Genomic DNA, 15,610 nt, shown 5'->3' with positions numbered 1-15,610 from the left:
TTTTCCATTCTTAAAAGTTCAGTTCTCCATATTTCAACATTAGGTTGTGGGTTGTTGTTGTTTTTTTAAAAAGTCTTCCTGAAAATTCACCAGTGATTTAGTGAGAATTCCTCCGATATAAATAATAATAATAATAATATTCATAGGTTTATATGCAATTGCCTAATATACACATTTCTGCAAACAATCCCCCATAAAATAATGTATGTTATGGGAACCACAAGTTTCAAATTGTTGGCTTGTTTTGGTTCACATGTTGGTTTAGAAGTGTGAATTAGGTAGCTTTGCCTTTAAATACAACCTGAATGGAATTTCTCCCCAATCTCTATTTTCAAATTTTACCAATCAAGGATGCAGTGAGCACAAGGGTTAATGTATTTTGTCAAGTTCTTGAGCTTTTGACACAAAAGCCAGAGGTGATAAGAATCCTGAGGTAGCAGAGTGGACTGTGCCATTATTTCTGACTGCAAGACAGTAATCACACTGTTGAATTTATTTATGTAGTTATACATGAAGTATGTCCTTCTTCACAAAAGACCTTTAGGGTGGCTTACTCAGACATTTAAAAGAATACTTCCAGCCAGTAATCCTCTTCTATGCAAAATTACTCTGCAGGTAGAAAAGCAGCACAGAAAGGACTGGGTTGGATGAGATGATTTCTTCCTTCTATGCTAGATGCTTTACTTGCAGGGAGATTTTTCTTGTTAAAAAACAACAACAAATATGGGAAGTAATTTTTAAAAATGGCATTCTTCCACTGTGTGAAGTGGTACAATCCACTCTACTACCTGAGAAGTCAAGCAATTAAATAAATAATAATAATTTAACCATCTCATTCAGCAGCATATGCAGAAAAAACCAGTAACAGAAAGATAGAACATACCAAGAATAAAACCAAATCCTTATTTTCTCCCCAAAACAAATGTCCCTGAGCAAGTTGTTAATACAAAATAAGGAGTCAAAAAAACAACCCGATTTAGTGACACACTTCATGATCCCAACCAAATGTTATCTTCAGAATGCAAAGCCAATCTATCAAACTAGGCATAGAATAGATCCATCGATTTCAATGGGCCTACTCTGAGTATGTCATTCTATACCTTGACATCTCAAAGGCATGTGACTTTGAGGGTTAAGGCTGCCATACACTTTAATTAACATTTGTTGCCATTTTACTGTTAAGTGCTTTAGTTATTGTTGTTGTTATTATTGTGCATCTTTCATAGTACTTACAGGTGATAGCTGACATATGTAACAAATTAGACCCTTTAACTTTCTGCTTCCCATGAGCTGGAAATGATCCAGTTCCGAAAGTGTGCTGAATCAATTATCAATTACAGTGCTTTTATTGGCTTTGAACCAGAACTAAACCAGAACAGTTTCATAGCTGAATCTGAACTATAACCCCTAGCTATAGAAGAACAACATTAATGGTTTGACTCCCTGAATATAACAGGCATTTGATTTGCAGAATTACCCTGTTCTCGAATAATAGGGCAAACAGCTCCCCCCCCCCTTACACTGTTACTGTGATTGCAGCCCTTTTGACTTCTTAATGTTCATATTTAATTCAGAAGGTCATTGCCTGTAAAATACTGTTGCTCCTTCTCACAAATAATTCAGAACGCAGCAGACACACTAGTGTCAAGCTCAATAAATCTATGGACGCACAAGAGACTGGAGGCATGCAGTTGGTACTGGAGTGCTTTGCAAGATTGAAGAGGCATCTTCCTATCTTTTTGCTCATTTAACGTTCAAGCACAGCAGAGACTATGCGAAATGCACCATCCAATAAAAGAAGACACTCAAAATTCAGCATTTCCCAATGTTAGGAGGAGGAAGAAGCCATTCCTTTGCAAAAGTCACGAGGCAGCCACCTCCAGTGGTGCATTATGAGAGCTTATTAAGAACAACCCATTGGAACATCCTCATTGCATAAGCTCCACTGAAATAAGCAGGAGATGCACAAGGGCATAAATGTGGTCTAGAAATCCTGCCACTAAACAAACAAACAATTTTCTTCCTCTACAACTTTACTGTAATTAACTGCTGTTTAAACAAATGAAATAAAGGAGGGGGGAGGAACTTTTAGTGTAGCAGAACCTATGCTTCAACCATCATTATACTGTTTCAGATGCTTGCTAAAAAACTTTTTTTTAAAATTCAGCATGCCTATCTGGACATATAATGTAGTTTGCTGGACTTGCTTTTAAATTTTGTTGGTTTTATCAACAATTGTATTATACTGTTTTATGTACACCACCTGGGAACTGCTTAAGTGGTTTATACTCCTCCCCCTAAATAAATAGAACCCTGGGAAACAGCTGTAAAACTGAGCAGTAGACAGATATAGAACAGGCAGAGGGGAGCTGCCTTTTTCCACATTGTTGCACCTCAAACACCATTGCAGGCTCCCTCTTCTTTTTGCACAGAACAAGGCGGCAGGAGCAACTAAAAATTAGTCACTCATCCTTCCCCTCTCATACGCTCTTCACCAGGTTCAGCCTAGATTGCTTTCTTTGGTAGCTTTTCTGCAACAAACACAGGACAAAGCTACTTTCACAACAGCCTCCCCCCAAATTAACTCATTAGAAATTTTATAGGCTGCGTTGCCTTTGTGCAAGTAATGCACCCCCCCCCCAAACCTTGTAATAAAACAAACAATGGATGTTAAAGAATCAGATGTACGAGTAAGAATCAAGTCAAAAGAAGGTCTCACTTAGCAATCCAACAGCAGCAGCAGGAACTAAACATAGTCCCAATGAGCAGTCCCACATTTCACACACTGAGGTAATCAAAGTCTGGGATGTCATAGATAACTGTGACTAAGGTATTCTGCCTAGAGGTAGTAGGATCTGGCAGACCAGCCTCCCATGGTGTTAGATGTTATGTGCTGCGAAAGCTACTTGGCCTGTGTTGACACAGCTGAGTCACCCAGCTGATCCCCCAAGCTGAGGGTCTGATCTTTTAGGGCAGGAGTAGGGGCTGAATACCGGTAATGGGTGTGCCTGGAGTCACTTGCAGCTGGGGACACTCCCTTCTCTCTATCCCTTTCTCTCCTTCGACAACCTCTTTCTCTAAGCCCATCCAAACTGGTGTTTTGTGGCAGGTGTATTCTGCAGTATGTTCTTGACACAGCAGTAGTGCATTAGGGGTGGGATTATTCTGCTTTCTTAAGATCTGCAATGATTCCCCAATGTTGCCACGTTACTGCTGCCTGGAGGGGCCACAGCACAACAAAAGCAGAACAACGAACTGTTATGACTGCCCCCCCATTTTTTATGCAGTTGCAAATAGCACTGAAAACAGAAATACAAATCATGAGTACACATTTAAAATGACATTCTCTCTCTCCCCCCCCCATGTACACACGTGTTTCTGCACTCCTTGCAAGGCAACTATGTTTTAGGGGGAGCACCCCACTCCAGAACAGACTGCCCGCTACCTCCTATGTCAGATGAACCACCCACCAACATTGCCTCTGCATTGTCTAAACTGAGCTATAACCAGCCAGCACTGGTTGCTTAATCCTGTGTAACTTCCAAAGTTTTGTTCTGCTATGCTTTGGGCTGTTTTACTGTAGATTGTTTTAACTGTCAGCCACCATGAGAGCATGTGTAGTTAAAGATAGGATATAATTTTTCAAACGAATTAATAAACCTCTCTGCCATTCACGTGATGGCGGATACAAAAACTTCGCTCAGCTTGTCACATAAAGCGTATACAGAGTGGACTGTTTATAGCTAGGGCACAGTAGTGTGGTCTTTGGAAAACTTACAGAAAAGACATAGAAAAAGGTTGAAATCCATTTGCTTTAGAGTTTCCCTCTCCTGGCCCAGGCCCAGCTCCATGCATGAGCCTGATTCCCCTTGGGTCTTGGCCATGCAGCTCCTCTTTGATGCCACAGCCTGTTTGCCTGGGAGTATCCAAAAAGTGTTATTGAGCTCAATTCTGGGGGCAAATCTGCGTGAACGGTGAATGGAAGAAAACAACTTTGGTCAAGAAGCTCATGCTCATGAAAGAAGTAGGTTGGAATGTCTTGTCTTGAGGGCAAAGGTTCTTTTCTGTCTGGAGAGCGAGAACCAGAAATGCTGACAAGGCCTTGTGAAGAAGGTACAAGATTTGTTATTCAACATGGCTAGCAGCCCTGGGCGACATTTCTGACTCTCCCTGTGCCCAATAAGTTTGGGATCACATCAACCCCTAAAACAATTGATAACTCTTTCTGCCGGTGTTTGTCCCATGAACTGCCATTTAACATTACAAAACTAATTTTTAGTGGGTTAAGTGGGGCAACAAAATGGGACAAACCAGGATGGAGAAAATTATAGGTGCAATGGGGATAAAAAAAAGAGACTGCACTCTGTGCTAGAATTCACTTCTTTGCTTGTTTAAAATTTTGCTTAGCTCCAATTTTTTCTTATACTTTTGCATGTTCTGTTTGCTTTTTTAAAAGAGGAGTTTCCTACTTTAAACCTGTCCTGTCAATTTTTGATTACTCCCAAGCACAGTTCCTAATTCGTTATTCTATTTTTCTACCCTTTCCCCTTCATCTGGATTTTTCTGGATCCTACCCGCAGAATCCTGCATTTACCACTCAGCTTTTCCCCAGGCCCACAGAAACTGGTTCCTTTGAGTTACTGCTTGGATAGGTAACTATCATATTCTTTCTTTTGTCTTTTCTTAATATTTAGAAGTTACTATAGTGTTGTAAAAGGGCTGCGGGTGGCGCTGTGGGTAAAACCTCAGCGCCTAGGACTTGCCGATCGCATGGTTGGCGGTTCGAATCCCCGCGGCGGGGTGAGCTCCCGTCGTTCGGTCCCAGCTCCTGCCCACCTAGCAGTTCGAAAGCACCCTTAGGTGCAAGTAGATAAATAGGTACCGCTTTATAGCGGGAAGGTAAACAGCTTCGTCACACTGGCCACGTGACCCGGAAGTGTCTCTGGACAGCGCTGGCCCCCGGCCTCTTAAGTGAGATGGGCGCGCAACCCCAGAGTCGGACACGACTGGCCCGTACGGGCAGGGGTACCTTTACCTTTACCTATAGTGTTGTAACACAGCAAAGTTTTTAACTAAGTTAAACTGGTGGAAATTTTAGGGGGCAAATGAATAATTAAGAATGTTACATTTTTCATGTCATAAGTAATGTTTATAATTGCCAAGTTGCATCTCGCTCTTCTGAGTTAAGTTTAAAAGTTAAACTACATATTCGTATTCTGTTTTGCTCTCCATTTACTCATTACTTGCACATATTTATCCTTTCCCATCTCTCTCTCTCTCTCTCTCGATTTCTCTTCAATATTATTATCTTTAAATCTTAGTAAACTGAAATTATTGCCTGCCCTTCTGCTGATATGTTTAAAATAATTATTTCCATATGAATTGTGGCTTCTTGGGTTTTGTTTGGTCACCACACCCTCGCTCACTGGGGCAAACCAAGAAGCTCCAGCAGCGACACATGCAAGGAGATGGTGCAGGATTGCATCCTTCACTTGCCTTGTGCACTCCCCCTGTGGGCAGCTGTCTGGATTGGACCTAAAGGGAGAGTGAACTGAGAATGGCAATAGCAGCAAGGAAGAGGTGGGCCCAACCAGCTCCCCCAAAAACCTTGGCCAAGAACCCCCCCCCAAAAAAAACAAACAAACCTGGAGCTGACATGGCTTCTCTCCTTAGAGGCTGAGAGAAGGCTGTGATGAGAGATCTGGCAACAATGATGAAGGAAAGGCAAGATAATCAGAAAGCATGCCAAATAACAGGGACAATAGATTGAAGTCAGCAAAGCCTGGTGACATTCAGTGAAGGATGTTGCAGGAGTTAGCCAGGCACATCTCAGAACCACAAGCTAATGCAATTGCGTACTTGCGTTTCAGGTGATTGGGGAAAAGAAAATGATTGTCCCATTTAAAAAATAAAAGAAAGGCAACTCTGGGAAAGGCATACCAATCAGTATCTTCACTAAGGATGTGAATGATACAAAGCTGGGAGGTGCTGCAAATTTCTCAGAGGTCGGCTAGAAGTTCAAAATGACCTCAATGGAGAAAATTGGCAGACACCAACCACATGACATTAAAGTGTAATAAATTGGGAAGAGACCACATTATTAAGCAAAGCACCAGATGTTTCAATGGCAGATAACTGGCTAGGCTATGAATCCATGAGGCAACACTGTTCTAAGCTTCATCAATAGAAACATTATTTCCAAGACCCTAAAAGAAAGAGTTTCACCTAAGGTAATGTGTGTCACTTTGGAGAGAATCCAAATCAGCTCAAGACATCAGATGATTTGTGTCTTGGATGATTTGCACAGCCAAAATTAGAGTCCAGCGCTGTTTTTCACTTTGAAGTTGAAAATAAAATGATGCCTCCTCTGTTGAATTTTGTGCTAAAGTGGTTAGTGGGGTTAACGTGGCATGTGTTCCAAAGCAAGAACAGCGCTTTCCAGCAGGTGAATAAGCTCTCAGCATTTGCTGAAAAGTCAGTCGGTGAATTACACCTATTTTTGCTGGATAGAGGGTGATGGCTCCTCTGGGAATGATGTAGCCACAGAGGTGTTGTGGGGAGATAAGAGGGTGAGAAATGTGACTCATAGTGGAGACTATGAACCTGGTTGGAAAGAGGAAAAACTGGGAAAGAGAAATTGCCAAGTTCAATGTGTTCACATACAGCTGGAGTTAATCTGCTTATTGACTTCTTCTAGTTGAGCTGGTTCTAGTGGGCCCTCTTACGAAGGCCTAATATATTACAAAGGCCTAATATATACAAGCCTGTGAATATTTTTCTGACTGATTTCAAGTACAGTGGTACCTCAGGTTACATACACTTCAGGTTACATACACTTCAGGTTACAGACTCTGCTAACCCAGAAATAGTGCTTCAGGTTAAGAACTTTGCTTCAGGATAAGAACAGAAATTGTGCTCTGGTGGCGCGGCAGCAGCGGTAGGCCCCATTACCTAAAGTGGTGCTTCAGGTTAAGAACAGTTTCAGGTTAAGAACGGACCTCTGGAACGAATTAAGTACTTAACCTGAGGTACCACTGTACAGTGGTACCTCGGTTTACAAACTTAATCTGTTCCGGAGGTCCGTTCTTAATCTGAAACTGTTCTTAAACTGAGGCGCGCTTTCTCTAATGAGGTCTCCCGCCGCCGGTGGCCTTCCACCATTCGGATTCCGTTCTTATATTGAGGTGAAGTTCACAAACCGGGACACTTCTTCTGGTTTTGCAGAGTTCGTAAACCAAATTGTTCTTAAACCAAACTGTTCTTAAACCGAGGTACCACTGTATATCCAAAATATATCCAATATCTACCATCACAGTTATGGAATGTGAAATGGATAATGTGGCTCTCCAGGTATTGAATATGTGCTAGCATTTAGGAAGCAGTTAAATTTACAATGCGCTTTTCAGACTTTGCTGCGATTTATCCTGAGCACCATAGTGATGTGGGTCACTAATATGCTCCTTCCTCGTTTTTATGGATGGGGGGGGGGAGATAATGGCTTGCCCACTACCATACAAGGGGCCTTACAGAGACAGGACAAGATTTGACATGGATCCAAGGCCAGCACAGTCCACTGTATCACATTGACTCCACTAGCTAAAGGTGTTACCAAGAGATATCTATAGTTCCATTCCCCCTTCTTTCCATGGCAACTACACACCAAAATGTTTCCAGGGGCAATGGCTAATGCACAATGATGCTAATAAAAGACTTCATATAATATCATAAACTGACTCCCAAAGGAAGCCAGAAAACAGCTGCAGATTGACACTATGCAATAACAACAGAAAACATTATTCCTCCTCTAGCAGAAGCCATATTATATACCGTAATTATAAACACAACCTTGACCAAGATGTATCATAGGTAACTCAGTTTTTCTCTGAATCAGACTTCTTACAACAAAAATCCCCACCCATTTAGAATGTAATCGAGCTAATTTTTAAGCTCTACCGATTTTAGTGGGTGACTTAAGCATGCACTTTAATGTCTCTTCTGCTGAAATCAGTTGTACTTTAACTCAATCTGACACACCCTTCATAGTAACCAGAAGTACACCAGGGCAAATGAAAATGTTTAAAATGCAGAGGTAAACCCAAAATGTCGTAGAATTTTGGAAAAGCTTTTGAGTTCTCGAGAATTCTTCCTAAGACAAGAATTTACACAAAACGGGGTGAAGGGACATGGAAAATTAAAAATACATATTTGCGTCTGTGCTCTTCCCTTCTCCAGGGTATTCTTATACTGAATCAAGTCCATCAAGCTTGGTCTATTCTAACCAGAAGCAGCTCTCTCGAGCAGGGGTCAGCAAACTTTTTCAGCTGTGGGCCGGTCCACTGTCCCTCAGACCTTGTGGGGGGCCGGACTATATGGGGGGGGGGATGAATGAATTCCTATGCCCCACAAATAACCCAGAGATGCATTTTAAATAAAAGCACACATTCTACTCATGTAAAAACACCAGGCAGGCCCCACAAATCACCCAGAGATGCATTTTAAATAAAAGGACAATTCTACTCACGTAAAAAACACACTGATTCCCGGACCACCCGCAGGCCGGATTTAGAAGGCGATTGGGCCAGATCCGGCCCCCGGGCCTTAGTTTGCCTACCCATGCTCTAGAGATTCAGAAGACATTCCTAGCCCTACCTGTAAATGCCATAGAATGGCCTTTGGACCTTTCCCATGCAAAGCATGAACTATACCACAGATACACATCCCTTGCCCTACCAGAGGACTTCTGCATTTGCACCTCTTTTTATGAATGAGGATCTTTCAGATCATGTGCAAACGCTGGTCTGAAAACTGTATCAAGCTGCCATGTTAGGGAGAAAGTTCTGCCTCAGTGTCTTCTGGACTTTCTAGTTTTGAATACGGGGAGAAGTTTATTTCGCACATGAGAGTATTCAAGCATCATGGCCACAGTCTCAGTGGCATGGTCCAAAAACACACGGCTGGTGATCATGCATTTTACACCTCGGTGCACATTAACCAAGCATTCACAATTGGCATTCTGGGTCCCACAATTCACAACTCAAGACAAACAGCCTGGATAATTGCAATGTTCTGCAAGGAATAAGGCCACAGAGACAGGCAAATGGATGCCGTAGTATCCTAAGAGACTAGAAGATCAAAGCAGTGGAAGGAAGGAAGGAAGGAAGGAAGGAAGGAAGGAAGGAAGGAAGGAAGGAAGGAGAAGAGGAGGAGGAGTTTGGATTTGATATCCTACTTTATTACTACCCGAAGGAGTCTCAAAGCGGCTAACATTCTCCTTTCCCTTCCTCCCCCGCAACAAACACACTTTGAGGTGAGTGGGGCTGAGAGACTTCAGAGAAGTGTGACTAGCCCAAGGTCACCCAGCAGCTGCATGTGGAGGAGCGGAGACGCGAACCCGGTTCACCAGATTACGAGTCTACTGCTCTTAACCACTACACCACACTGGAAGGAAGGAAGGAAGGAAGCCATGCTGAAATTTTTACACTGGTTACACTAATCAGGGGAAGATACGCTTGTGAGTCAATGGAAATAGCAATAAGGAACTTATTCTGATAAACAATTCACTGAAATACTGTATTAGGAAAAGAAATTTGTCTACATTCTCACTTAACAAAATATTCATTTTTTTTAAATTGCACTATGTTTTCTGTGGTGCTATTGGTTCAGTGCTTCTGGCTGCTAACCAGAAGGTCGGTGGTTCAAGCCCACCCAGGCGTGGCTGTCAGAGGGGTTGGACTAGATAGCCCTTGGGGCCCCTTCCAACTCTACAATTCTATGATTACAGGGGCAGGATTATACTAGAGGGAAACTGGGGACTCTTTGCCGCAGGTGGCAACATTTTTTTCTCACTTCCATCTACCACTTGGTACTAGATGAAATACTTTGGACGGACGTGCCACACTTAAAGCTTTTCTGCAAAATAGCTGCAGGCTTATCAGTTACAGTTAAACTGAGCAAATAAGTAAAACAAAAGAACTGTGGAATATTATCTGGCTGCTGGAAAACAATAAAGGGCTATAGAAAGAAAATGAACATTAAAAAAGGAGAGAAAAACTGTGGTGTAGTGGTTTTTTAAAAAAATAAAACCTGACAGAAACTTCACAGTTACAGAGTGCTGGTCCGCCTAGCAGAAAGTATCTGTGACGTCAGCTGAGGTTTTGCCTGAATAAGGTCTGGCTGCAATGTTTGGTCTCTGTTTCTCAAAGCACTGCCTTTTGTGCTTTTACGCTGGAAAGCTGGCAACAGTTTCCATGAAATTACCAACTATGCAATATGGTATTATGTGGCTGACGTAGCTTGAGAAAATTCAACGCTTCTTCACAACGTCATGGAAGAAGAATGAAGTTTGATTAATGGTTTACCATAATCTCATACTGTTATTGGTTTTATTAAAATTACTATGGACCTACTAATACTACTACTATTATTTTTATAAAACAAAACAAAACCACTGTCGTAGATCTCATTATAACTTGCAATGATGTTGCTGGGGCTATTGTGATGACATCAAATAGCTGATGCCCCCCCCCCCAGGTAAAACATTTGAAGACTCTGCTAAGAAGGCTAAGCCAACAATCAGGAATATCCATAATGAATGTCAAACGACTGCAGCAAAAACATACATTTTGCAAGAAGCGTCATGTCAAAATTGGAGCTAGAGGTAGAACAAATCACATCTCTTAGTGCTTCTCTATGTGCACAGAGATGACATAAGCAAAAATGATAGAATGTCAGGACATCTAGAAATAAACATCTAGGATGTGCCCAGAGGGCATAGGTATCAGTGAAGCTGCCCTTTCCTGGCCAGACATCTTGAAAAGCCTTATAATTTATAGATCCATCATAAAGAAGAGGCTACAACTTTGGCAACTGCTTAGGAAATGGAGAGTACGATCCTTTGCAGGTTTTACTCAGAGGAAAACACTACTTTTGATCACTGGGACTTGTTCTCAAGTAAATAAAGCTAGGATAGCAATGTTTAAGAAAAAGAATACTGACTAAAAAAAATGCATAGCATTTTCAAGTGCATCTGGTGCATTATCTAGTTATAATCCTTACAACAACCTTTTCAGGCAATTCAGTATTATTATCCTCCACATGCAGGAAGTGGGCAGAACAAGTCTAGGAGATAGTGACTTCCTTAAGGCTACCAAGGAAGTCTATGGCATAGGTGAGATTCAAATGAGCGGCAGACTTCCTGACCCATAGCTCAGTCTCAGGTTGCAATCCTATGCATGCATACCTAGGAGTAACCCCCATTGAAGACAATAGGACTTGCTTCTGAGCAAACAGGCACAGGGCAATTGTGTTAGCCATTCTGCTACACCAGCTCTAAAAATAATATTTTAAAATGCACTGGTTGTTGTCCTGGTTCATGCCTCTTTGTGGGGCGGGGGCGGGGGGGTTAAGAGAGAAGAGGAACATGCTGGCATTTTCCCCTTTAATTTTTTTTTCTAAGGGAAAGTACACAAGATAAAATCTCTCATCACAAGATCTTAGTCTGTGTTTTCCCATACTTCCTATGATCTGTCATCACTTGACTTATTGAATGCAAGAAAAATAAGGGGAAAGTTGTCACCAGAAAAGCAAAACAGAAACCCAACAAGCAATAGAAGCTACTACCTTGAGTTAGCTTCAGAAGGCCAACTCAGAAAAGTTGTCCATAATAATAAGGCAGCAGAAGTTCTCACTCTGTTCAAGAAAGCTAAATTGTCATACACCCCCATGCTAAACAAGGTAGAACAGAAACAAAGGTGATCTCTGGATTGGACATACCCTTGCACCCCAATCTGTGGAATCAGCATGTACACAATATATTAGCACAAATATAGACAGGCAGGCAGTGTCAGCAAAGCAGGGGGTAAAAACAGCCACATTACCAAGTTGCGTCTGCAGTTCTTAATGAGCTGGTAGATCGGGATCTTGGCTTCATAATAATACTCATCTTGCAAGTAAAATCCCAGGTGTTCCTAGCAGTGAAACTTCAGTTGTCCTCACACCGCTCCTCCTGCCCCCGGTATTCCCTCTGAAGAGCAGGCATGCTTCAAGAACAGGAGCTTTCTCAAAAGCATTACTCCTTGCAACAAAAATCCGGCCTCTTTGAGAGGAGTCCTAAACTACTGGAGCTCTTCTCGGCTTTATTCCTCCCTGCCTTTGTGCCAGCACTGTTTGGAAGTGACAGTGCTTTTCTCTTCTGCCTTGCATTGCCGGGGGAGGAGGAACCGTATTTTGAATCTATTCTCCATCTAGGTCACATGGGAAGCAAGGCAGCTGAAAGAGCCTCTTGATCGCTTTTCTCTCGCAATCCTATAATAACAGGTTTAAAGGTCAGCCACATGCTAAAACTGTTGATGGGCGGCAGAAGGAAAATATGAAGATGAGCCACTGGAGCACCAGGAAGTAGCCAGGGAAGCTTCGCTTGCAGAGGTGCCAGGGTAAATGGAAGAGCACAGAGCATTATGACCCCTTCCTGTTCAATGCAAGGACTGCCTGAGAACATAATTCTTCACTCTCTTTCCTTCTGATATCTTGCAGCCTCTCTCCCTCCCCACTGCTTTCAGAAAGGGAAACCAGCTGCTTAATCACACAAAAAGCTTGAGGGCTGAGTGACATCTGGTTGAGAAAACACCTTGAGATGCTAAACAGGAAGTTAAACTAAAAGGAATACATGCACAATGGTTGGGGGCTGATAAATCTCAATCTCTCTCTCCCTTTCTCTTTCTCACTCTCACACTTAACATACAGTGTATGTGTAGGTCTTATACTATGCACAGCACAATCCTAATCATGCTATTTGGAAGCAAATTCCAGAGTTCAATGTGACTTAAAGGTAAAGGGACCCCTGACAATTAGGTCCAGTCGTGGCTGACTCTGGGGTTGCGGCGCTCATCTTGCTTTACTGGCTGAGGGAGCCAGCGTACAGCTTCCGGGTCATGTGGCCAGCATGACTAAGCCACTTCTGGTGAACCAGAGCAGCGCACGGAAATGCTATTTACCTTCCCACCATAGCGGTACCTATTTTTTTACTTGCACTTTGACGTGCTTTCGAACTGCTAGGTTGGCAGCAGCAGGGAACGAGCAACGGAAGCTCACCCCGTCGCAGGGATTCGAACCACCGACCTTCCAATTGGCAAGCCCTAGGCTCAGTGGTTTAGACCATAGCACCACCCACGTCCCTTCATTGTGACTTACTCTCAAATAAAAGCTCATATAGGATTGCTGCCAAGGTCCTGTTTCATAAAGGAGAGAGAGCTGTACGTGAGCTGCTCCATTCAAGATGCCCAGAGGCTCTCCCTTGCAATCAGTTAACATGCCCAGCCAACCATTAATCATAAACCCCCCTGCCTAAAAGAAATTCCATCTGAAATTCTCTTAAGTGTCGGCATGTGCAGTTTTGTGAAAGAGATAAGATATGCATTTTCGGGGTTCCGTTCTTGCTATGTACATACTGATTTGAGGATGCGTGCAGGGAGAGATTTTTAAATGCCGTGTTGTGAATATGCTTTGGAATTTGCTTTCAAAATGTAGACAACAATGTCATCAGCAAGTGATTACATGCAGAGGAACTGTTCCTCTGTGCAGGAGCAGCCGATTACGTATTACAAAGGGTTGGGTAACCTCCTGGCAGTTTTGGGAACGAAACTCAACTGACGTGTCATGATCTTCTTGCGTCCTTAGTTTTTAAAGAACATGTTAAAAAACAAAACATGTGGACAATGAGATTTCCATCTGTATCTGGAGAGGTGCCCATTAATCTCTGCTAACATCAGCTGAGGGTTATTGATTGCTATTTTAAGAGCTCCAAAAAACATGCACCACGGTCAGTACATGCTATTCATTGACAGGAATGATCCTGTCTGCCCTCTAGGCTTATGCCAATCATCTGTATGCAAATTGTTCCATAACAGCAGAAAGAATTTTAATGAGGCATCATGCTCCGCATTCTCTTCATTTGTCTCCCAAGCTTTTATTTTCTATAATATGTTTAGTGGCCGATGCTTAGGAGTTTCAAAGGGGAGCCTCATTTCTTAGTCAAAGAGCCTCCAAGAGAGGAGGACCAACAATAGACTGTTAAAAAGAGGGATAGTCAAGGGGCCTTGGAAACACCTGAACCTGTGCAATAGGAGATGTGTTAGCATTCTCCCAAAGGATTTGCTGTTGTTGTTTAATTAAGGTTTTAAAAATGCTGGGAGATAGCTATTTAATCCACAAGCAAGGTAATGAAGGCCTAGGGCAAATGAAGCCCTCCAGGCATCTCAGTCTTGCTCCCAGGACTCTCCCTAGGCCACACCCTTGCCTTGGCCACGCCTCCTCCACAGGACACACCCCTCACTGATCCTGATCCATGTGCTTCTCAAGTGCGTTGGTATGTAATAGTTTGCCTTGCTTGTTTGGATGGGGAACGTGAGGTTAATTCATAGGCAATAAGATTATCAGTGGCTATTAGCCGGAATGGTTCCCCAGATCAGAAACTGGGGAAGAACAGTCGGAGAGGGTTATTGGCCCCATGTCTCTTTTGTGAGCATTCCAAAAAGCCTCCAGTTGACCTCTACAGACACAGGATGCTCAGTGATAGGAACAAGCTAGCAGTAAATCACACTGAACACGTTGGAGTTAACTCTTTCTTAGCAAAAGGAGAAAGGACCTGCACAGGAGTGTCTGGCCTGATGAGCACAGCGACTCATTTCTGGCAGGTCTTGCCCCTATGAAGCAGTTGCTAAGAGTGAAGATCCCTACCTCCCCACAGCTGCTTAATTCCCTCCCTCACCAGGGTTTTCCCCAAGCAATCAGACTCTGTGCCTGCATGAAGCTAACTTTTTCTCTACCCTCTTCATGCCTCACCTGGTTCTGTGAGACCAGGGAGGAGGGGAGCTCATCACAGCAGGAAGGGGAAACACCCATGACTCTTCACCAGCCAGACTCAATTCTGACACAAATTCCCCACCACCACTCACTAAGCCTTGTTATCTCTTCAGCTTCCTACTCCTACTCCTCCCAGTCTTCTCCCTCTGACCACCAGTCCTCTGGCTCTGAGCCTTCTTCCTTTAGGGAAGTGTTTTTCAACCAGTGTCTTGTGGCACTGGGGTGCGTTGAATGATGATCAGGGGTGCCACAGGCAATGTCCTTCCTTCCTCCCTCATCTGATGCCCTCTTGCATCTCTGCCTCCCAAAGGCTTGTACAGTTGTTTGTTGCAGCAGCCCTGGCTACAGTGCCCCAGGCAAATGGGTTCTCTGGGGCTGGCCAGGGGTGCTTCCCAGGCCCCTGTGGGGAAATGTGAAGAGGGGCCAGGGGGGGCCTTTGGGGCTGGGGGGAAGCTCAGAGACCAGGGGTGGCAGAAGCAGTTGCTCAGAGGACTCCCAAGGAGAGAGGAGATGAGTCTGAGGGAACACTCCACAATGAAGTGCTCAAAAGGCTGAAAACCTCTGCTTTAGGGGTTCGCCAACTGATTCCCCCTACCATTCCTCTGCAGCCAACCAGTCCACACTCAGCTAAACAAGCCTTGTGGTGTGATCCAGTGGGCTCTATTTTATACTGCATATGGTCACAGCAGATACTGCATATTTCACAGCAGAGATGAGGTTTCAACCAGAGACATGGTGGTTCATAGCATGG

The 15,610-nt window shown here is 43.3% G+C and overlaps 1 protein-coding gene across 9 annotated transcripts in view; it reads right to left on the bottom strand.

The window, feature by feature from the left end:
- PDE4D (phosphodiesterase 4D) overlaps nucleotides 1–15,610 on the bottom strand; it is a 627,484-nt gene that overhangs the window by 136,897 nt on the left and 474,977 nt on the right. Inside the window, exon 1 of one of the 9 annotated variants that reach the window (XM_081880739.1) lies at nucleotides 11,877–12,449. The exons of the other annotated variants lie outside the window; for them this stretch is intronic. Within the exon in view, the coding sequence (XP_081736865.1) occupies nucleotides 11,877–11,941 (65 nt within the window). The 5' untranslated portion in view covers nucleotides 11,942–12,449. Of the gene's footprint in view, nucleotides 1–11,876; nucleotides 12,450–15,610 lie in introns of those variants that run through there. 9 annotated transcript variants of the gene reach the window in all.

Source organism: Podarcis erhardii, assembly GCF_964252035.2.
Source record: "Podarcis erhardii genome assembly, chromosome: 11".
NCBI classification, from domain to species: Eukaryota; Metazoa; Chordata; class Lepidosauria; order Squamata; family Lacertidae; genus Podarcis; species Podarcis erhardii.
Note: the sequence above shows the minus strand (reverse complement) of the source record. Positions and strands in the feature narration are given on the sequence as shown.